The sequence below is a fragment of the Poecile atricapillus genome, chromosome 16, assembly GCF_030490865.1.
Source record: "Poecile atricapillus isolate bPoeAtr1 chromosome 16, bPoeAtr1.hap1, whole genome shotgun sequence".
NCBI lineage: Eukaryota > Metazoa > Chordata > Aves > Passeriformes > Paridae > Poecile > Poecile atricapillus.
The window spans coordinates 13774301-13796814 of NC_081264.1; the positions used below are offsets into that span (position 1 = coordinate 13774301).

The 22514-nt window shown below is 50.5% G+C and overlaps 1 protein-coding gene across 2 annotated transcripts in view; it reads right to left on the reverse strand.

Annotated features, from left to right (window-relative positions):
* Positions 1 to 2026: 2026 nt before the first annotated feature.
* Positions 2027 to 22514, reverse strand: part of AIFM3 (apoptosis inducing factor mitochondria associated 3) — a 39753-nt gene continuing 19265 nt past the window's right edge. Inside the window, exons 6-20 of one of the 2 annotated variants that reach the window (XM_058851814.1) lie at positions 21998 to 22094; positions 19442 to 19554; positions 16537 to 16623; positions 15849 to 15940; positions 13983 to 14113; positions 12794 to 12909; positions 12398 to 12469; positions 12011 to 12074; positions 10980 to 11056; positions 10039 to 10156; positions 9016 to 9114; positions 8370 to 8445; positions 6881 to 6940; positions 4634 to 4738; positions 2027 to 3221 (exon numbers count right to left, since the gene is read on the reverse strand). In XM_058851814.1, the coding sequence (XP_058707797.1) occupies positions 3182 to 3221; positions 4634 to 4738; positions 6881 to 6940; positions 8370 to 8445; positions 9016 to 9114; positions 10039 to 10156; positions 10980 to 11056; positions 12011 to 12074; positions 12398 to 12469; positions 12794 to 12909; positions 13983 to 14113; positions 15849 to 15940; positions 16537 to 16623; positions 19442 to 19554; positions 21998 to 22094 (1347 nt within the window). In that variant the 3' untranslated portion in view covers positions 2027 to 3181. The remainder of the gene's footprint in view (positions 3222 to 4633; positions 4739 to 6880; positions 6941 to 8369; positions 8446 to 9015; positions 9115 to 10038; positions 10157 to 10979; positions 11057 to 12010; positions 12075 to 12397; positions 12470 to 12793; positions 12910 to 13982; positions 14114 to 15848; positions 15941 to 16536; positions 16624 to 19441; positions 19555 to 21997; positions 22095 to 22514) is intronic. The other variant, XM_058851815.1, reaches the window with a different exon arrangement.

Here is a 22514-nt window from a genome sequence, read left to right on the forward strand (position 1 = left end):
AGAATGGTTTGGGTTGGCAGAGACCTTAAAGCTCAACTCATCCCACCCCCTGCCATGGCAGGGACAGCTTCCGCTATCCCAGGGTACTCCAAACCCCATCCATCCTGGCCTTGGGCACTTCCAGGGATCCAAGGGCAGTCACAGCTGCTCTGGGCACCCTGTGCCAGGGCCTGCCCACCCACACAGGGAAGAATTTCTTCACTGTATCCCATCTACCCAATATCCCAACCTTCCCTGTGTCCTGTCCCTCCATCCCTTGTCCCCAGTCCCTCTCCAGCTCTCCTGGAGCCCCTTTAGGCCCTGGAAGGGGCTCTGAAGTCTCCCTGGAGCCTTTTCCTGGTGAACACCCCCAGCTCTCCCAGCCTGGCTCCAGCCCTTGGAGCAGCTCCGTGGCCTCCTCTGGACTGGCTCCAGCAGCTCCAGGTCCCTCCTGTGCAGGGCCCCAGGGCTGGGGCAGCTCTGCAGGTGGGGTCTCACCTGACTGGGGCAGGAGCAAAGCCCCAGTTGTCCCCCAAGGTATCCCCAGCCTGCAAGCACACAGGTGAGGCATGGGCAGGGTGACAAGGCACAGCCCAGAATACGAGCAGGAGCTGGTAGAGAGCTCAGGATCTGCGGCCATCAAGTCTGCACGGGCAGGCAAGGTGAGCAACCAAGATGATACCTGGGCAGTCTGGTGAGATGGGGCAGTGCAGCTGGGGGTTACTGCATGTGCCCCAGCTGGGCTCTCATTCCTCATGGGAACAGGCAGTTTTCTTAAGAAGAGAAACTTTCTGTCCTGGCATGAGAGGTTGCAAGATGTGCCTGGAAAGGTGGCAGAGAACACAACCCAGCCTTGCCCAGTTCCAGGGCAGACTCGCCAACGGGAAGCATTCACCAAGGCACTGGATAAGGGGTCCCAGGTTCAACACCACCCCACACCTGTGCAGAGGAGTAATACCCATCTGAGCCATCAGCCCTGCCCAAGACCTGGCATATATCCCAAGAAAAGCTAGAGTGGTGATTGGGATTTCTTGTGTCATGGGTGATATTACCAGCCCTGGTTGAAATAGCTCCTCTATTAAAAGCAGGGAATGGGACTTGTTACCCCCACTGCTGCTGTAGACTGGGGCAGAAGGTCCTTCCTCAGCCCCTGAATGATCTTCCGCTCTGTGAACATGGGGATGATGCCCATTTTATTCAGCTCATACCCAATACTGGATGAGGCCCCATCAGAGGCAAAGGAGGTCAAAAAGCATCTTCCTGAAAAACAAAGCACTCTGTCAGTGTAGCAAAGTCGTGCTGGGGGAGCTGTCAGTCTCAGCCAGCATGGAGAATATGAGAGAGCTTGGGGAAAGCAAACAGCTCCAGGGAATGCCACTCTGTGGCACTCCAGCTGGATCCCCTGGGGAGCTGCCAAAGCCAACTCCAACTATCCCACCAGCAGGGCGTGAGATTCAAAGTCAGATTATTGTGGGTCATAGGCAGAGCTGAGGCAGCACCTGGGCAGCTGCTTCCACCTGGGCAGTGCCCATGGCCCTAGGCCACTCTGGAAGAGCCCTGCCTGGGGCACTGGGACCCGAGCAGTCCCAGCCACCCCTGCCCTCAGAGGAGAACCTGGGGACAGAAACACTGACATTTGTCTTTTGGAACCTGAGATGAGACTTGCAAGTTCCCATTACTTTGTGGATCCAGAAGACACATAATGGTCCCTGTTCATCACTGTGCTGGAGTGTGCACATCCTGCTACTGTCCCTCCTGGTCATTCCATCTGAGAAATGCTTTGCAGTGAAACCAGGAGAGACCAAAAAGAGATGTGATAGACTGGTGCATTTCAACCCAGCTGAAACCTGAAAGACTGGTAATCCAAGTGAGCTGGGCACAGGTGGGAGGGAAATCTCCAAAGAAGAGGTGCTTGAACAATCTGGCCAACATGCAGAGGTGACCCAAGGTTTTAGAAAGAATCAGAAATGACCCAGACCCCAAGAATAGTATTGCTTTAATTCATAGGGATGAATCAAATTAAAAATATAAATCCTTTTGTTTGGCACTCAGGGTAAAACACGGGCTGTTGGGGAAGGAGTCAGCCCAAGGGGGACCCTCAACCCCTACTCCACTGGGCTGATGGACACTGGGTTGTGGCTGGCCAGGTCCACTCCTGAGCTGGAGACATGGCTCTTCTTCAGCATGGGGCAGGAACAGGACAGCAGAGCACTGGGCTGGGAAATGCAGCCTTGTCACTATGCTGGACAAGTGCCAGAGAATGGACAGCCAGAAACGCTCCCCAGCTACTTTTCCTCAAATAACATCTCAGCAACATCACTGATCCCATGAAAGCATTAAGGAGAGATATCCCAAGGTTGGCTGGAAGGGTGGTCACTCAGCCCAGGGCTGCAGCTGAGCCATCACAGCTCTCAAGTACCCCTGCTACACAATCTGCGAACGGGCCAAGAGCTGCCAGTGCTCCAGCCCAAACTGAGCCCAGGAGACAGGGAACACACTCCAGCCCCTTGGCTGTTCCAGGACAAGAGATGCTGGGACAGGGACTGATGAGCTCCAGAACCCTCAGTACAGACAGGGACCCACCTCTGCTGGTGGGGCTGCACAGGACCAGCCTGGACAACACAGACACCAGCTGCACAGAGATTACCCAGTGTAACCCCATCTCCTGGCCCACCCAGATGCTCCCTGAGGTGGGAGTGCCCAGGGAGAGCTGTAGCAAATGCTGCAGCCATGCAGGAAGGGAGCGAATGTCAGGCTCCGCAGGGATGCACATTGGAGCTCTGCTGGGAAAAAATGGAATTTTGAAAGGAGCATCATGCATGAAAGCACAGGAGCAACCAAAGGCACTCATGCTGCTTATGGGGGTTGAGGGACGTGCATGGTTCAGACCCTCCTGGGGACCCTCAGCCTGATGGCAGCATCCGGAGCCATGTGGTGCCCATGCCCAGTGCCAAACCCCACACTCTCTGTGGCCTGCCTTTCCAGAATTCCACAGCAATTGCAACAGCAGAGCCCCAGCCCAGCAGGCACAGGGGCAGAGGAGCTGTGTGACATCCTCCTGGGAAGGTCAGTGCACAATGCTAGGTTCATCCAGGTCTCAAAGGGAAATGGCTGAGCCATGGGGTTCCCACCGGGCCGTGGAGCTGCTGTCCCATCTCCCCATGGCGAGTGCAGCATCAGGAGAGCGCAGCCATCAGCAGCGTTAGGAGCCTTTCCCTGTTAACCAGGACATGTCTCCAGTTCTAAAAGAGAGGAAAACCACAGCTCTGTGAGGGGTTTCTCAACATGCACAGGCAAATGCTCTTAGTGTCCCTCAGTGCTAGTCCAGTACTTGGTGTCCATCCCAGCACCCTGCTCCCTCCTCTGCCCTCACTCACCTGTCACTAAACTGTCCAAAAAGTCACAGATCCTCAAATCTGTGTAAAACTAAGCTCAAATATTTTATTTATTTATACTTAAAAGCAGCCCTTCAGCTGAAAATCCATGGAAAGCCACCAAACCCCCAGCCAATCAAGATCCCAGCCAACAGAATCTGTGCCTGATGTAGCTCCTGGCAGCTCCAGCCCTAACCCCCATGTGAAGGGGTGCAAAACAAGGACACCTCCCATGTAACCAGTGTCCCTACATGGGAATTACAGACATGACCCAGTCAGGGGGCCAGCTGTCTGTCCTGCAAGCCCCTCACATTCAGCACACTCAGGACTCCAAACCGAACGTACTTGCCATGACGGACAAACAGCCTAAAGTTGTGAAAGCAGCAGAAGACAAAGAGAGAAAAGACATTCAGGTTTAATCTGGCTTCCTCCAGCCCCTGAGCCCCATCACAGGGCCAACAGATCCTCCCCATCCCTGGGATGCCCACAAGATACCACCTCCCTCCCAGTCACAAAGTGGGACATCAGCAACCATTTCCCAATGTACTGGGGTGATGGCACAAGAAATTCTTCCCTTTGAGGGTGGTAAGACCCTGGCACAGGCTGGGCAGAGAACCTCTGGCTGGGAGTGCTCCTCTCCCTGAGCTTTTGAAAATATCTGGTTTTATTCCAGATGTAGAAACACCCCTGGGACAGGGACCCTCAGCACCTTTGATTCCCACTCTAAAGGCTTCTTTCCAGCTGTTATCACCTCCCTGGCATTTGCCTTCCAGCACCCACCCTCAACACAAAGCTATGCTCTTTCCTCTGCATGACCTTAAAAACAAAGTGAAGGGAGAAAAATGCCCTTTGCCTATGAGCTCCACTCCAAGGAACCAGAGGCTGAGACACAGGCTGGCATCCTGGCACCACCAGCTCTCTGGGCTGGGTTGTGCATCGGGGGTTATTCACAGGCTACACATCCAGTCCCTCTCTGCAGGTCTCCTTGACTGACTGGGTGCCCAGGTGCACCCCAGCATCAGACATGATGTGCCAGTGCCCGAAGGCAGGGAGTATCCCCATCCCATCGTGTCTGTGCAATGATTTGGGTCCTGGTGTTTAAGACAAACCCCCTGTGTGTGGGGGATGCTTGGCCTGGAAGCAGCTGGGAAGCAGCACAGGGGGGATGGAAGAAGGGTATGGAGAGGGATAAGTGGGAAAGGCTCAGCTCTGCCCAGCACCCCACAGCTGTGCTTAGCTGCTGCCTTGACACTGCCACTTTCCACTGTCTGTCTACTTACTCCACATCACGCTTCCGGATGGTCCTGCCAGCAGCCAGCACCTCGGCCACCTTGGAGACAATTGGGTCATAGTTCATGCTGGCCACAGCCACCACCTCGTCACTCCTAGGGCCCGGCAGAACAGAGCAGTTAGGGCAGCTTGGATGGCCACAGCTCCACCACCCAAAACCCACCATGATGAACAGAAGAGAGAGGCAAAGAGGAACACCCACTCCAGAGCCAGGCCTGATCCCAAGGTATGAGCACCACAGGGACTTTGCTAGTGGCTGGAACAAGGATCAGGAGAGGCTACAGAGCACAGCAGACCCCACTGGTCCCACTGATGTTCATGATGATGTGGTGAGTATCACAAGGTGCCTGGGTGATGGAGATAGCTCTGGCACCCTAGCATCTGTGGGATAACACCACTAAAGGTAGATCCAATGGTGGATAAAAACCTGGACACCATGAAGAATGGCCAGCTGTGATCCCTGCACTGCTGCCCTGTGCTAATGGAGTAGAGAGGCAGGTGGTCAGGATTTCCCTGTGGAACACTCATTTGGGATGCTCCACATCCCCTTCCTGATCCTCACCTCCAAATGAGCAGAGTGCTCTGAGCTGCTCCATGGACACTGGGACAGCTGGGGTGTCCAACCCCTGGGTTCCACAGCCCCAGTAATGAAGTCCCCATGTATATGGGATGTCCAGGTTGGCTGACTGTTCCCCTAGCAGAATCCAAATGCAGCCTCAAAGGTTGAGTGGAAAACAAATGAAGCAGAATAAAGAGGATGTAAAACTTCTGGAGGAGCTTTGGCTAAAGGTCACTGGCAAATGAGAAGGGTGCTTCTCATTTGGGGTTTGCCAAGGTCAATCCAAGTGTAATCCTTCAAAGCCTGACTCATGAAGAGATAATTGAATGTACAATGTGAGATCAGGGAAGATGTGTGGGTAAGATTTAAAACTCTGGTGATATTCTTGAATAAACTGAAGAGTAGAAGCACCCACTAAACCAAGATCTGCTCTTAAATACACTGCCAAAGTGCTCTGAGATCAACAGAGCAAAGAGCAGCTGGGATGGGAGGGATGTGTGGTAATTCCCAGGACAAGGAGAGCAAAAGCCATGTTTCAGAGGACTCTTCAGCCCTGTGCAGCCATGGGAGTTAAAGCCATCTCTCACAGCTGTTTACAAAGCCATGGGGCAGCTCCATTACAGACTGTTTAGTTTCAAAAACTCCCATTCCTCAATAAGCTCATGGCAAATAAAGGAGAGCAGTTTCCTGAGCAGAGCCAGCTCCCAGATGGGAAACACAAAGTGGTTGGAGAGACCTATCCATCAAAACCAGGGGGAGATGTGCAGTTCCAAGCAATGAATAACTGAAGTGTGCTAGGGAACCAGATGTATTCCCACCAGCTGCCCACTGGCTGAGCCTCAAACCCAGACAGTGCCCAAAGGGGCCAGCCAGGAAGGCGAATGCAACCCAAACATTTCTGTCAGCAGGACATGGGGTAGCTGCTTCTTTTTCAAATTCATGAGGTGCTGGTGAGCTGGAGCGTCCTGCATCAGCACTGGCTTTTGAACACTTTGTCAGATAAATGGGAAAGCCAGGAGGAATTCCTCTTTTTCAAAAGGTCCTCAAAGACAACGAGAATTCCCATCCTGAACCTGGGATTTGGAGCAATCAGAAGTCTTTGCGAAGACTAAGGGGAGAGGGAAGCACAGTGCATGTGTTTACATGGTCTTCCCTTCCTTTTCAGGGTTCAACATAACAGAGGTGGGGAACCATGAAGAAGACAACTCCCCTAAGGTCTCCAAGGTCTTAGGGGCAGGAGGACATCAGTCTGTTGTGAAGGCAGTGTCCCATAGGGATATCTGCAGAATGCTGTCACCTACACCTCCCAGCACAGGGCCTTTTATTGACCTCTATACAGCTCTGAATAAACAGCTTTCCTCTTCAAACTCTGAGGCAAAAGAAGCCTTTTTGTGAAAGCCAGTGCTGAGGACAGGCTGTAGGAGTGGGAGCCACCAGTAGTTCCTTCAACAACTAAGGAGGACCAGGAGGAGAAGGGTCCAAACCACAGGGCGGGCACTGCAGAAGGAAGCAGGAGGAAATGGTCAGCTTGGGACTGTCCTCAGTCCAAAAGCATTAGCACCAACTAGAAGAACCACCACCAAAAAAGAAAGAAATACTCCAGTGGCCTTTCACAGATAGGGAGCCAAGCAACAGGGGACATACTGGCTGACCCCCACCAGCCAGTGCTTCCCAGTACCTCCAACTCTCAGCATGGAATGCCATCCTGGTACCCACACGCCATCTCCGGGAGACCCTCCTGGGTGGCAGAACAACACAGCGCTCATCAGAGACCCCCAGTGCTGCCCACCAAGCCCAGGTCCCCTGGCAGCCCCTGTCCCTTGCAGTCACCATGGCACACAAAGGGTGGGTCCCTGGCATGGGACAGGGATTATGCACCTTGCTCAGGGCATTCCCTTTGAATGGCCTCCTCCGATGTTTAATTAAAGCAACCTGATGTTTCCTTTCTAATTAGGTTGAGATAAAGAGATAAAAAGCTCTCATAAGGAAAAGTTGCAGGAGGGGAACACTCTCATAGCAGGTCTCCCCAGCACAGGTGGTGCCTTGTCACAAACCCACCCCTTTAGGCAATTTTGCTCAAGGTTCCAGCACACTCTGAGCTGTATCCAGTGTGTATAGGTCCCCAGATGCCAGTTGGAGCCCCATCCCTGGAGGTGTTTACCCAAGGTGTGCAGGTACCAGGGGGAGCAGGGTGAGCACTGGGGATCTCTGGGGTGATACAGTGAGCCCCATACCTCTTCAAGCTCAATGCACACATCCAGGTACCAGGCTCCATTCTGGAGCAACATGGGCAAGTGGGCCAACCTCAGGGAGGGAGAAGGCATGGGGTACATTTCAGATGGAACAGAGGGGCAGAGCTGGCTTGTGTCCTGAGCTCCCTCCTGATCCCTGCCTGGATGCTGCTGCCAAGTAGTTTGATGGCTGAGCTGGGCAGCCCTTTGCTTCCCTGGTTTCCCTCTCTTTATCCTTAATATCAGAAAGCACTTGGAGAAACCCCTCTGGTTCCAGCATGAGGATGTTCTGTAGCCACTGGTTTCAGACTGGGATGGACAAAGGCATTAGAAGAATAAACAGCAGCAAACATTTTTGAGATAAATTCATGGTGCACTGACTTTCCAGTCTAGACAGCCAGCATAGCTCCAGAACAGCTGAGGCAACACATCCCAGCTGCCAACACATCTCATGAATGCATTCCCAGGTAGGCTCCCAAGCCGGGGGAGAGCTGGGTTTCACTACAGATATAACAGTTCCTGAGTTCCTTCAAACCTTCACAGCTTGTGATAGACAGAAACGTTTTTTGAGCTCAATTTGTCAAACCAGAAGCAGAAATAGGGCTTCTCTGGACAGAGCACTCTGTCCAGCACTGGTCACAAATCATTAATATGGTGATGATATGGGAAGGAAATATTTGATAGGAATTGCCAATATAAGCCATCATCTGCCCACGAGATTGAGGACAAGGGATAGAGACACCAGGTCCAATGACCAGTTTAACTTGTACAATCAGAACATCATTTCTGCAGGGCCTTGTATACGTGTTCCATAAGTTCAGTGTGCAGAGGTGAACAAAACTGACTGACAGAAGCTCTGGCACAACTATTTTCCAGCCTAGCAGAGTAGTCTCAGGTGAATGTCTGTGTAGGAACATGGATAAGAGATACACTTACTTGGTATAAAATGCCACAAACTTCAGTTCATCTAAATCTCCCTGAATGACAACATCATCGAATCCTTCCCCATGGCCTGAAAAGCAAAGAAGTGGATTCAGCAGCAATTCCTCCAGATCCAGCTCTAAGACAAGGTGTTTTATTCCAGCACTACATGGAGAACATCCTGCAGTGACCAAGAGACCAGCAGCAGGAGATGCGGGTACCAAAAAACACAGAATCACAGAAGAGTTTTGGGCTGGAAAAGGCCTTAAAAAACCTCTTGTTCCCACCCTCTACCACAGGCAGGGACACCTTCCACTACCCCAGGTTGCTCCAAGCTCTGTCCAACCTGGTCTTAAGCACTTCCAGGGATGGGGCAGCCACAGCTTCTCTGGGCAACCTGTGCCAGGGCCTCATCACCCTCACAGGGAAGAATTTCTTCCCAATATCTATTTTAAGTCAATCCTCCATTCTGTTTTAGAGAAGTGCACTTCATGGCAGATGGGTTTCACAGACACTGAACCCCCTCAGAAGCCAGGCAGGGAAGCAGCCCTGTGGCAGAGGTTGGTGGGGAGGGTTCCCAGTGAAGGACATGACCCTGGCTTCTCTGTCCCAGGACACCTCCACCAGCACAAACTCTCCGCAGCCCCAGGGAGCCCCTTACCCGCATATCGGATGCTCTTCCCAAACATAGCTGTCCACAGGTACGGGACAGTGCTGATCTCCATGCCGTGGGCCAGCATGTTCAGCGCAGCGATGCGGCCTGCAAGAGAGCGCTGGGATGGGGGAATTGCCATTCCAGGGCAAGCTCCACGCTCTGCCCTCAGGTCACGGCATCACAGAGTAAAGTGAACCAGCAGTCACAGAGTACAGGAAAACCAAGCACTGCTTCTGAGAAAACCCACACAGCAACAAAGACAAAGCAGGAAACACACGAGGATGGACTCAGATTCCTTCCCATGGCGCAGCTCCTACTCATCACCTCCACTGCCATGAGCCATGTATACCCATGGGACACTTTCCCCCCCAGCTTGTGCAATAGTGACAGGGTTGACAGTGTGCTGAGCTCCTACCCCAGATGGGGATGGGATAGACAAACCCTTGAAGGGCATGGAGACTGTTGGAGTATAGTCCCTGCTGCAGACGCATATCTGGACATGGGAGAGGTGTCCAAAGACTGAATTTGGAGCTGTGGTTCCAAAACCTCTCACCCAGGGCACAGGAAACCTCCCTATGGGACTGTGGCCATGAGGGTAGCTCATCACACCAGGGGTTCCAGGCTGACAAGAGGCGAGAAGGGTCGGAGCTCTGCTGAACACTCCTGGGCCAGGCTGGCATTGTGGGAAATCCAGCTGGGAACCTGAGCCCAGGCTGGCATTAGGATGTGAGCTCCTAAAATGTCCTGGGGCAGGGAGTAGAGCCGGCTCCCACAGCAGTGCCAGGGAGCAAAAGGAATATGGGAAAGCCTGTCCCTGAGCTCCTCTGTGCTGCTGATGAGGCATTGTTAGGCAAAGCTTGGCAAGAATGCTGACAGATGAAAGCACAACAGGCAGCATAAGATACACATGCTTCAGAATGTTCAATACAATCACCCAGTCTCTCTGTTGGCAGTTGTCTCATTCTTGCCCTGGAGGATTTGGAAATTTCCTAAGAATCTGGAAAAGGCACTTTTCTGCAAAGTACCTACCATGCATGTGGGCCATCTGCCAGTGGGGAACATTCACCTTCTTGTTATTCCTCAAGGCCAATGGAAATGTGACAGCATCTCCAGCAGCAAAGACTCCTGGGACGTTGGTCTGCATCATCTGCAGGGGGGAACAGAGGTGGGCATCAGTGGGGTTTGAGCCCTACGTGAACAGAAACTCCAGAGCTGGAGTGGTCCAGAGCTGCCACAGTTCCTCAGAACACAGAAAACCTCTGTTTGGTTTCATTCAGCTTTCTTCACCTTCAAATGAGAACACACACATGCAGGGACCTACAGTATCCCTCAGCTAGTGGGTTATCCAATAAAAGGACACATTGACTAGTGTCCTGGAGCCCTTCTTAGAAATCTGGGGTTTGTTGGTGTTTGCAGATAGAGCCCAGCTTATTGCAGGGATGAGTGCTGCATGACACTGAGCCCCAGCCTCCTGACTCCTTTGCCCAAGGCACCAATACCCACCAGCTCCAACACTACTCCCATTGCAGTCACTGGTGGTGGGGAGAAAGGATGAGATCTTTTAGGATCCTTGAAAAGATGGATCTATCTCAATTTTTTCCCCTCTAGATATCCATACTACTCCAGGACAGCTCAGAGCCAGACCCAAGCCAGAGCATCCAGGTCTGGGGTTTGCACACCCCCACCTGCAGAGATGGAGGTCCTAGGCACTCCTAGTGATGCTCCCAGAATCTCAGCATCTCACAGAATATCCTGAGATTAAAGGCAACCACAAGGATCATCAGGTTCAATTCCTGGCCCTGCACAGGTCAACCCAAAGAATTCAAAAATTCCAATTCTGCCAATCTTGGCAAATAAAAGGCCACAAAAAGCCCCTGTGATAGCAGTTTGGAGCCCCAGGGAAGCTCATCCAGAAGAGCTGACCCAGCTCCTCCTCCTCTCCCTCCCACAGGGGCTGCCCCTGGGCTCACCTTGTTGACCACAATGAAGCCCTTGGAGTCGATGTTGATGCCACTCTGCTTGAGGAAGGCTGTTGCTGGGACTGCACCTGGGGGGAAGCCAAAGGCCACTGCTGCAGTGTCTGGTGTTCCACAGCCCTGGGGGCTGATCCTGAAGCCTTTCCCCTGCCAGGGCAGTGGGGCTGCCCCCAGGGACAGGCAGCAGCTACTCTGGCAGTGTGGAGCACGATCTGGTACCCTACAGAGCCCCCACTGCATCAGCCTCTGGTCCCTCAGGATCCCTGTTCTGCCCAAGCCACCACAGTGTAACTTGTCCACCGGCCTTTTTAAGTGCTTGGAGACAATTTTCAATTTAATTCCCTTTTATAGATACTTTGAAAAAAAATATATTTAAAATGGAACCTTACAGTCTCCAGCCAGGGCTCCTCAGCCTCACCCCAGTCTGTATATTTCTTTCACCTTCCTTTTACCTTTTTCATCTTTTTTTTTTTCACTTCCAGCCTTTTCATAAATCAGAGTAATCAATAAAAACAACAAAACAATAAGAACGACAAAACCAGGATTAAATTAGTTCTGTGATTCTTCCAGTCCACAGCATTTTAAAGAGGGAAGGAAAGGGAATTTTTTCCTCCCCAAGTGTAAAGGAGAAAAATATCATATTCTATGGAGTATTTTATTTTATAGTATGGGATACAGTTTTGATTGCTGTAAGCAGCAATTAACAAGAAAAAAATACACATTAAAATTCAGTTTGGGGAAGCTTTAATAAAAAATAACTTGAGAGGATGAAACTGCTTTAAATGTTGGGTTTTTTTTCCTTGAAAAAAAAATATTACTTCTGAAATATATTTTTTTTTTCTTTTGTTGTGGGGGCTCTAGAAATGCCTTTTTTAGATATGCAAACTCATGTGTGGCAGTGCAGCAGGACTTGCAGACCACTGCCAGTACCCCTGACTACCCAGCCCAGGGACCTCCCGATGCCATGTCCCCTCCAACTTCTTCTCTGTCCTCCCTTCCTGGCTCTGCACCCACACAACCCTTACCAACACCCACGACACAGACGTCAGCACGCAGGACCTTCCCACTCTTCAGCACAACCTCCTTCAGCTGCAGGAGATACAAGGGGCAGGGGGCACATCAGAGTTATTTTAGGGACAAAACCCCTCTGTAGCAGCAGGAGGCCGAGCTGGCAGCTCACCTCGTTTGTGAAATGCAAATTGACTATAATTCATTAGAAAAGCAGCAGGAGGTGAGTGGGAGCAACGAAGACACCCCACACACCACACTGGCATACATTTGCTCCTGGGGGCCAAATCCAAGAGTATGAATTTCAGGGGACAGGAAAGAAGGGAGAGCTAAACCCCACTAGGAAGGGAATGGCAGCTCTGGGGGATGCCACAGCAGCGCCCCCAGGGAGTCCCACCACTTACCTTCCCCTCCTGCTCCCGCAGCTCTGACACCTCTGTCTGCATGTAGAACTTCACCCTGTTGTTCTCAAACATCTGGAGTGGGGGGACAAGGGACAGAGCAGGGGACATCAGGATCCTGAACCATCCTGGTCCTGATGTCCCACTGCCCCCAGCACTGTCTTGCCCACCCTGCAGGCTTGCCTTGACCTGCACTGCTAAGGGGATAACATCCCCAAGATGGCTCTAGAAGAAGGTGCTCCATAGCACATGGACCATGGCAGGGAAAACAGCCCATTCTCACTGAATACTGCCATCACAGCTTTGTCAATAAATGTGAAGTAAATTAATTAGTGCAATAAATGAAACAAGCAAAATCTGCTCTGTTACCAACCCCCCCAGATGAGAAGGCAAGGTCACCTTCATGACAGCACGGCCAACCCTCTCCCCAAAGAACTTCTTGAAGGGAACATGCTCCAGCTCCACCAGGGACACCGAGTGTGCCCTCTCCGCGAGGTAGGCGGCCACCTCCATCCCTGGGGAAGAGAACCAAGTCCAAGCAGCCACATTAACCCACACAGCGCAGACCTGTGTCCCTGGCTGCAGACAAGGAGCAGCTTCACCCACTCCAACTGGGGAGGCTGGAGCTGCACTCCTGGGAGAACTGGGGAGCCACCAGACCTGATCACACCAGGGATCACACTGATTCAGGTGTTCTTAGATGTAGGTTTAAAGACCAAAAGGGGGAATTGGCTATGAAATCCCAAAGTGCCCTGGTAAAAATATGGAACAAGGGACCTCAGCCAAGGGAAACATTGGTCCTACGGCTGGGACAACGTCAGCTCTTGGGAGCAGCTCTTTTCTCCCATCAGAATTTTGAATTTCGGTGCAGGGAATTGCATGGGAACCTCCACCAAGACATTTTCTATCTGTGGGGATTTTTTGGAAAGGAATCTTTTTCATGACCTGCAGTTTGCAATTGGCTCCCCACACCATATGGTTTTCTGTAGATCATATTGATTCAACCATTAAAACCACGTTTATCTTTTTTAAAAGAAGAAAAACAAATAATGAACATTTTACAATAAATTCCCTGACTAATAACCATTTACATTTAAGGCTTGCAGGACCCACTCTTATTTTGTTAGGACTCACAATAATTTTGTTGGAACCATATCAAGCAAAAAAAAGAACCATCAAAGAAACAAAGACTTTTCCTGTGTATTTTAAAAATTCACCACACTCCTAAAATGTAAAAGAGAATAAGCCCACAGGCTCCCACCCACCAGAAAGACTCTCCTGACTGAAGCCAAGTCTAGAAACACCAGCTTTGGACCCACATGAGCACCAGTACTTGTCTTGACATGTGCTTTTCAGACTGGGACAGAAATATCTGTGCCCACGCCAGCACAGCCTCTTTGAAAAATCAATTTCCTCAGCACGGAAATGTCGTTACACGCACCTGGGGCTGGAGGTTGGACTACCCCAGGTCCAATTTCGTGGGGATGTTACCTCTAACCGGGCAGTGACAAACTGGGCAAGGGACTTTTCCCCTCTGCAGGCAGAGGTGGAGAGCTGGGACAGGGACACAGGCCAGGCAAGCACTCACCCAGGAAGGACGCTCCCACGATCACCACATTCTTGCTCGTGGCCAGCTTCACCACACGATTGGCATCTTCAGGCGTCCGGATGTTGAAAACATTTTCCATCTCCTTGCCTTTGCAGCTGAGAGTTTTGGGCCTGGAAAACACTGAGGGTGATACAGCTGCTTTTCCCAACTCTGTTCAGGGTTCAGTGCCCAGTCAGGATTGCAGACACTCTTTTTGGGGCTCCAAGAACATTCCCAACTTTCCTTTTTTTCACCTTTCTCTGGGCTGGAGACATAACATGGAAAAACCCAGATGCTGTTGGCCAATGGTGGAGCAGGGGATGCTGAGCAGGCACCCCAGACCCCATCATGGACTGGTGTAACCACAGCTTCAGGGGAGCTCCTTCCTGGGGCAGTGCAGCCAGCACAGGACAGGCATTGCTTTACTTGCTATGCTCAATTACTGGCATGTCATAACATTTTAATGACATTTAATGGGACATAGAAAACTCACTCTGTCCTCCAGCAGTGCTTTGGAGTCATATATTGAAAGTTTGATACGGCTCTGCAGATGCAGAGTGCAGAACTCTCCATTCCCATGGGCGCACTTCTGATGCTGTAGCAGCTTAACTGTGCCCTCCCCAGGCACTTACTGGAGCCCATATATTTTTAAATATCTGGCCCCTGCATACCTGACTCACATCTGGAAACAGGACAGAAGATCCTAAATATTTTAAAAAACATTTACCCAGTATACTTGGAGCTTGTGCATGGGAATTCTGAAATTATTGCCAAAGGCTTAATCCTCTTTTGAACCTAATTGGGTGGCTGGTGCATATGGCATTTTGGCTGTGATGTTGTACACCCTAGTACCAGCTATTCACACCTTGTGGTACTGGCTATGGCTCGTGGCACTTTGGTTTCCAGTTTAAGTCCTTGCTTTGCCTGTTCTACAGCATCCTTTCCCCAGATAATAAATTATGCAGGGGCTGCATTTCTCCTACTTCATTTTATGGCTTGATGTAAGGAACACAAGGACAGAGAGGCAGGATGCCTCATTTTCAGCTTAAACTGCCAATTTTCACAGACCTCCAACTGAAAACAAACTAATCCACTACTTCCAGGGCACAAGTGACGACAGCATCCAGGGTGATGCTTGGCATCCCAGCACATCAATACCACCTTTCCCTATGGCTAGACCAGGTTCAGTCCTGAAAATTCCTATCCTGGGGCCAAGGCTCCCAAAGGGCCTGCTAGAATGGGGCAATAGCAAAATCTAATTAAGGCTGCAACAGCAAAGTGTTAAGCCTTAATTACTGAGAAAGATCTTAAAGGATGGCAGAAAATGAAAGATGGAAATTCAGAGGGATGATGGTTGTCAAGGCTGAGTGTTACCAAGGAGTGAAAAGAAGAGCAATGTGACAGAAAATGCCCTTCAAAAAAATTAAGATATTTCCACTTTGGAGCTTTTGCTAAAGAAAATAAGTTCAAGGTTCTGTTACCACTGCTGGAAGTGTCCAAGGCCAGGTTAGATGGGGCTTGGAGCCATCGAGTGGAAAGTCGAGTGGTCGAGTGGAAAGTGTTCCCTGGCCGCAGCAGTGGTGGGTCTGGATGAATTTTAATATCCCTTCCAACAAAAACTATCCTGTGATTCTGTGATTCTATAATATATGACGTAGATATATATGAAACAGATAGATGATGATATATAGATGTAGATACATACAGACATTTCCAATATCTTTTGTGTTCCTTGGCTTTTCCATACTCAAATTCAGTGCTCAAATTCACCTGCCACATTTCATCCCTTATCCCCATGCACAAGCTCCTCACATTCTCAGATAAAACAGTTTCTCTTGATCTTTAAGATGTTTGTCTGAAGCTTACATGTTTCCTGTTGCTATCAGCAGCTTGTTGTATTCCATCTTAAACCCATCCTTGAACACAGCTATCTTGCTCTTGATATCCACAGCCGCCACCTAAAATCATTCCTAAATAATGTTAAGGGAAGAAATCCCAGATTTTCACCAAGGTCCCAGCCCAATCAACTTGTCTGTCAGGTTTTAGTACTCCATGTTAGTTTTAGTTTGTTAGTTAGTTGCTTTTTGTTAGTCTGTTAGTTTTAGTCCCCCGCTGTCCAAAACCTCACCAACCCACACCTTATATATTCCTAGCTGCTTTTTCACAAATCCTTGAAGGTCTCCCAATATAAATAACATAACGGGGAGAAATATTTAATCCATCATTGTCTGCACTGTTTAAAGGCTGATTATCCTTATCAGATGCTGCCCAGCTCCCGAGATCCACATGAGGAATGGCAGGTAGCACATGATGGTCACCACAGATGGCCACACCATGGTCACACCCAGCGTGCCCTTCCTGCCACAGGAGCACTGCATTAGCTGTGTTTTGAGCAACCACAGGCAACTTGCACTCTGGGGCAAAAAGAGGGGGGCTGGGGGAGACCAAACATTCACACAGTGGCACACAGTGAGCCAAGAACAGAGACACATTCCCTAAATATAGCCTTTGCATACCAGCACTTTCCTTCAGGCACACACAGGACTCTCCTTACCTGCATTTCAGTCAAGACTTCGATGTCATAGGTGCAAAAGAACTCCTTGGGGCGCAGGGCAATCTGCTCAGGGTGGGAATCCATTGACTGCAAAAAGCCATTTGTCTGTCAGCTGCTGTGGGTTGAACGGGTGAGTGGAGAAACAGCTGCTACCAGCACAAGTCAGCACTTGTTGCACGGGTTAAGGGAATGGCTCTACAGGGCTGGAATAAAAGTCTGTTCAAGTAGGAGTCGTCACAAGAGGCTGGTCTGGGCTGTGGTGCCTTCTCTGCTGCTTCGGTGTGGGGCTGGTGCTGAGTGGCTGAGGCAGGACCACAGCAAGTGCTTTGAAGTGTCAGCAAAGCAGCCACAACTGCAGCCCCTCCCAGCATGCACAGGTTCACAGGAGCAAGAGAAAAGCCTGATTTTACAACACAGGCGGCAAGGCCCTGGAATAGGTTGCCCAGGGAAGCTGTGAAAATGCTGGACAGGAGCAAAACCTGGTGTAGTAAAAGGATTCCCTGCCCACAGCAAGGGGGTGGCATAGGATGACTTTTAGAAGTCTCTTCCAACTCAAACCATTCTATGATAATTTGGGAAACAGCCAGTTACCGTGGCAAATGGAAGCTAGAAGAGCAGTAAGAATAAGCAGCATTAATACACAAGGATACACTTTAAAAAGTACCCAAGTTATGCTGCACAAGTTCCATCAAATGCTGAAGCAAGGGGTGGGGCTCATATCTGCACATCTTCAGCTGCAAGATAAAGGTTCTTGCTTTTCCCAGGCTTCCCTGGTCACTGGGGTGAGATGTACATCTTCACACACGGGGTTGAGCCCATGATCTTCCGTCCCCCTGACTCCGTGGACACAAGCTCATTCAGGCTGAGGACAGGCTGAGCATCAAGTGACCTGTTGAGTGTGCAGGCTGCTCCCTGCTGGTGTACCCCTTCCTGCCTGCAGCATAGCAGGAACAGGCACAGGTGCCATGGTCACGCCCTACTACAGATCAGCACAGGCTCAGCACCAGCATCTACTCACAGGGATGATGTTTGGGCTTGATCCAGGAGCAACAGGGGATGCAGGAATCAAGGGCTTTCCTATTCACCCATGGAGATGGATGTGCAAGATCCTCCTCCCTGGAGGTGGCATGGTCAGGGGCTAGAATGAGCCCAACAAGACACTCCCTTACTCTGACCTCAGACAATGCTCTGCTCAGGAGAGTCTGGTGTTATAGGACTCGAGGCAGGGGCAGCATCATATAGGTTTTACTGCAAATTCTTTGATACTCCACATTTACAGAGAGAGAAACACCTGACCTCTCTGTGACAGTGTGTAAGGAGGGCAAAGCAGAACAGTGCACAACCACTACAGCTTTTGCTGCTGGTTGGTGCTCTCAGGACAGTAACAGATGTGGCAACACACAGGGAATAGGTCATGGGCCAAAGGGGGCAAAGGGAAACAGTCCAGCAGGACCTGGAGACAGACTGATAACAGGGCAGGGCAGGGCAAAGGAAGGGCAGTGCTGCAGTTTCAGGGAGCAAGAGCTCTGCTGCTTACAGAGTTAGCACTCCTTCTCCAGTGGCTTCAACAGGTTTAGTCCCACTCACAACAGGATTAAGGAAAATTTCATTTTTTCCTACCCTCTTCCCAAAAATTCTGCCTTCTCTTCCATGGGCTTTGTGCACCTTCCAAAAGCAACTACAACCAGAGGAGTCTAGTAGAGGATTTAACAAACCATGTACAAATCTCTTGCATGTGAAATGTTCTTACTATTTAACAGAGAGAAGAACAGCCATCTAAGACTCATACATGGGGATAAGTGTTTGGAAGAGCTGTCTGGCTGGGACAGGGGCTCTCAGATTCTCTGAGCAACCCCAGCACAACCCCTGTGATGCTTGGATGCAGGAACCAGGCAACTGCTCCTCACCCCAGGCAGGACTCACAGAAGCACAGAAATAGTCTGAATGCTCCCAAACAGCCATGTGCATGTTTGCCTGTCTTTGAAAATCCCATTTTTGGGTGCTGGAAGCAGAGTTAGAAGCTGTGATTGTAGTAGTCCCCATCGGTAAGCATTCCTGACATGAGGATCAACACATAGTTCACCTTATGTTGTCTCCAAGCTCCAAGGTCAAATGCTGCTGTCCAACTTGAGCTGCTGTCTGACATCAAAGAAGTCTCAGGAATCAGCAGCAAAAGAATCTGATTAAAGATCATCCCGTGTCTATAAACTGGAATGCAAAATAGGATGTGTGCCAGAAAAAGTGACTTTTGCACTTCCATTAAGTTATCAAGTTGTGATACAGCTGAGAATCATCGTAATTAAGGCACAGAGCATCCCTGGGCAGCAAGAGACAGGCACTAATAAAAACCCTGGTAGACAACACCATTTTTTTCACATGCTCCATCTCATTGCCCTAAAGATTTTGATCCAGAAACACTTTAAAAAGACCCATCCAGGTACAAGTTGGCTACGACAGCTACCATTAGATCTGTGAAGAATGCATCATATGAATCATGGAATGGTTTGGGTTGCAAGGGACTAAATCATCTCATTTTGTCTCATTTGAATTTGCAGGGATATCTTCCACTAGACCAGGTTGCTCTAAGCCCCATCCAACCTGGCCTTGGACATTTCCAGGGATCCCAGCTTCTCTAGGCACCCTGTGTTAGGGCCTTACCACCCACACAAGGAAGGAAAGGATGAATGTCTTTGTTTTTCTCCTGGAGTACTCTTAAATCAGTTTGAACAACTCCTTTTTTGTGTTTCATATTTCAGTCACAAAGAGGGAAGAAAATTCAAGGGAAACAGAGACAGGAAGACTAAGGAAACAGAACCTTGCTGCTGCAATGAATAATAGCAGGGAAAGGTCCTAGAGCAAATTTTAAAACTGGGGAGGAATGTGGCATACCCAGAGTGATACCAACCTTACTGAGCTTTGGTCTGTCATAGGGCAAGTGTCTGTCCATGGTGCACATCACAATTCGGTCAGAGAAACCCTCCTGGCGCAAGGTCTCTGCACAGACCAGCCCAGCTGCCCCTAAGGGAGAAGGAGACCAGTGACAGCCATGTGTATGTGGCCTTGGGTGCTCTGTGCCCTTTACTGCTAAACCCACTGGGGCTAATCCAAAACTGCCATCTTCACCAGCCCTGTCCTCACTTCACAGCATTTCCTAACTCAAACAGCTCACATGGGGAGCTGGTTGGAGTAGATGCATGAGGCAGGAGAAGGGACACTCTATCTATGGACTGTGACATTAATCTTCTTTTCTGTCCCTAAACTGTCACAAACCCTCAAAGAGCACAACTGAGGAGTGATGCTAATGCCTACACATCTCTCACAAATTCCAGGCCACAAGCAGCTGCTCAGACCCTTGGATTTCTCTAGTCAGGGAAGGGTCTGCACACCCTGTGCCTGGCTGGCACGTCCCTTTTTACCTGACTGAACTGGTGAAACTGGAGAGCTCAGGTCCAGAGTCTCTTCTCAGCCAAGGAAGCCTCACTCCATGATAAGTGTTTTTAGGGCCACAGATTCTGTAACACCACTGAGAGAAGATGGACCTGGACCATATCATGGTTTGGTCCATCAACAAGACACTACCACTGATGGAGCTAGGGGACAGTGGAAGAAGACACAGGTGGGTGGACATCCTGTGCATGCTGCCAGGAGCATCCTGAACCAGAGCTGATGCTGTGCTGATGTCAGAATGACCCTCACAAAAGCAAGGGACTGCAATCAATTGCTCTCAGCTCTGCTGGGCATGGCTGGATTTCGGTCCCTGACAGAGGGCTCAATGAGCAGTCTTTCCCCAACACTTCTTCCCCAAAAATCCAGTTTTGAAATCTCCTTTGGTGTCCACCAGAATACACTCTGGTCTTTAACAGACCTGTAAATTTATCAGAAAGTTTCATCAGCAGTGGCTAATGCTGTCTTGTGGAGTGACCTCGCTGAGGATTGTGATGAGTGTCCAGACCTGCCGTACACCAGGACATTCCAGCTGACCTCAGGGAGCAGCATGTTCCATCCTGGCATTCAGCAAACAGCCAGGGCACAAGGAAGGGAAAAATGTCGCTCAGTCAAGCTGGTTTTCCCCTTTGCTCGGGGTCTGAGACACACCTTAGATGACCCCAATTTCCATAACTTGAATCTGGTGATTCAAGACCTTGAGACTTATGTAAGAATAACCCATGTGCCAAGAGCAGATGTTTCCTCCCAGTCCCAGGAACAGAAGCTCCTGTCCTCCTCTCACCCTCCATTTCACCACAACATGGCCCAGTCTTGGCATCTAACCTATTCCAGAAACTTGGTAGATGGGCTTTATCCCATCAGGCTTTCTACAAAAATGGCGATACACAAATTGTGGACTGGGACAAGAGAAAGGGGGGAAGGGGGGAAGGAGGGGAGGGGAGGGGAGGGGAGGGGAGGGGAGGGGAGGGGAGGGGAGGGGAGGGGAGGGGAGGGGAGGGGAGGGGAGGGGAGGGGAGGGGAGGGGAGGGGAGGGGAGGGGAGGGGAGGGGAGGGGAGGGGAGGGGAGGGGAGGGGAGGGGAGGGGAGGGGAGGGGAGGGGAGGGGAGGGGAGGGGAGGGGAGGGGAGGGGAGGGGAGGGGAGGGGAGGGGAGGGGAGGGGAGGGGAGGGGAGGGAAGGGGAGGGAAGGGGAGGGAAGGGAAGGGAAGGGAAGGGAAGGGAAGGGAAGGGAAGGGAAGGGAAGGGAAGGGAAGGGAAGGGAAGGGAAGGGAAGGGAAGGGAAGGGAAGGGAAGGGAAGGGAAGGGAAGGGAAGGGAAGGGAAGGGAAGGGAAGGGAAGGGAAGGGAAGGGAAGGGAAGGGAAGGGAAGGGAAGGGAAGGGAAGGGAAGGGAAGGGAAGGGAAGGGAAGGGAAGGGAAGGGAAGGGAAGGGAAGGGAAGGGAAGGGAAGGGAAGGGAAGGGAAGGGAAGGGAAGGGAAGGGAAGGGAAGGGAAGGGAAGGGAAGGGAAGGGAAGGGAAGGGAAGGGAAGGGAAGGGAGCTTGGCAGCTTTGCTATTTTTGGCAGGGATCTGATACTTGCTGGGAAGATGGAAGAACTTATTTTCAGAGAAGCATCTTGAGGTAGGAACTTTGAAGCTACAATGGGATGAAACAGTGCAAGGTACAAGAGAAAAAGTTATATCAACATCATAGGGACCTGAAAAGACTTTACATTCATCATCTGTTGAAATCAGAGGTTGCTGATGTAACTGGGAAGGGAATAACAGGAAGAGGATTTGGGCTTCACTCCAAAGCATGGCAACATGGAACTACAAAGCTCCACAGACTGGACCACAGGGCATCTTCAGATCATTAGCATGTAGAACAAAAAAGTTCAGGAAGACCCTCTGGTGGGACCCTTTGCACAGGGAGGAACACAGGAAAGGTGACAGAGGGTACAGGGCACAGAGACACACCCTCCTTGCATCCCTGCCTGGGAGGGGACACACACAGTAGTTCCAGCATGCGCCACCCTTACCTGCACCAATGATCAGCACATTGGTGCTGCTCAGGTTGTAGTTGCTCAAGGAGATGCACTTTGCCATCATCTTTGTCCTTCTCTGTGTCTGAAGAGCCTGTGTCACCACCAAAAAGAAGAAGAAAAGCAATTATCTTTACTCAGCATTACTGTGGGCAGCCAGGCAGGGATGGGGAAAACTGCACAGTGTCAACAAACCAACTTGGAAAGGAAAGGAACAACCCCACCCTTGTACTGAACGACTCCAAACCCCTGCTCATTCAAATACCATTCCAACATCCAGTGCACTACCCCTTACAAGGTCCAAAGGAAAAATAAATCCATCATCTTCTGCAAAGCCATGCAGCTACTCAGAGCTGGGGTGCTGGTGGGGCAATAGAAAAAGCAGGTGTGTCCTTGTGCAATTCTGTACCACAGGTGAGACAAGAATGAAGAAGCTCTATCAGGAATTTTATCCTGAACCTGAGCAGAGCTTGTACACCTGACATCCAAAGCTGATGGACTTGTCCGATCCACC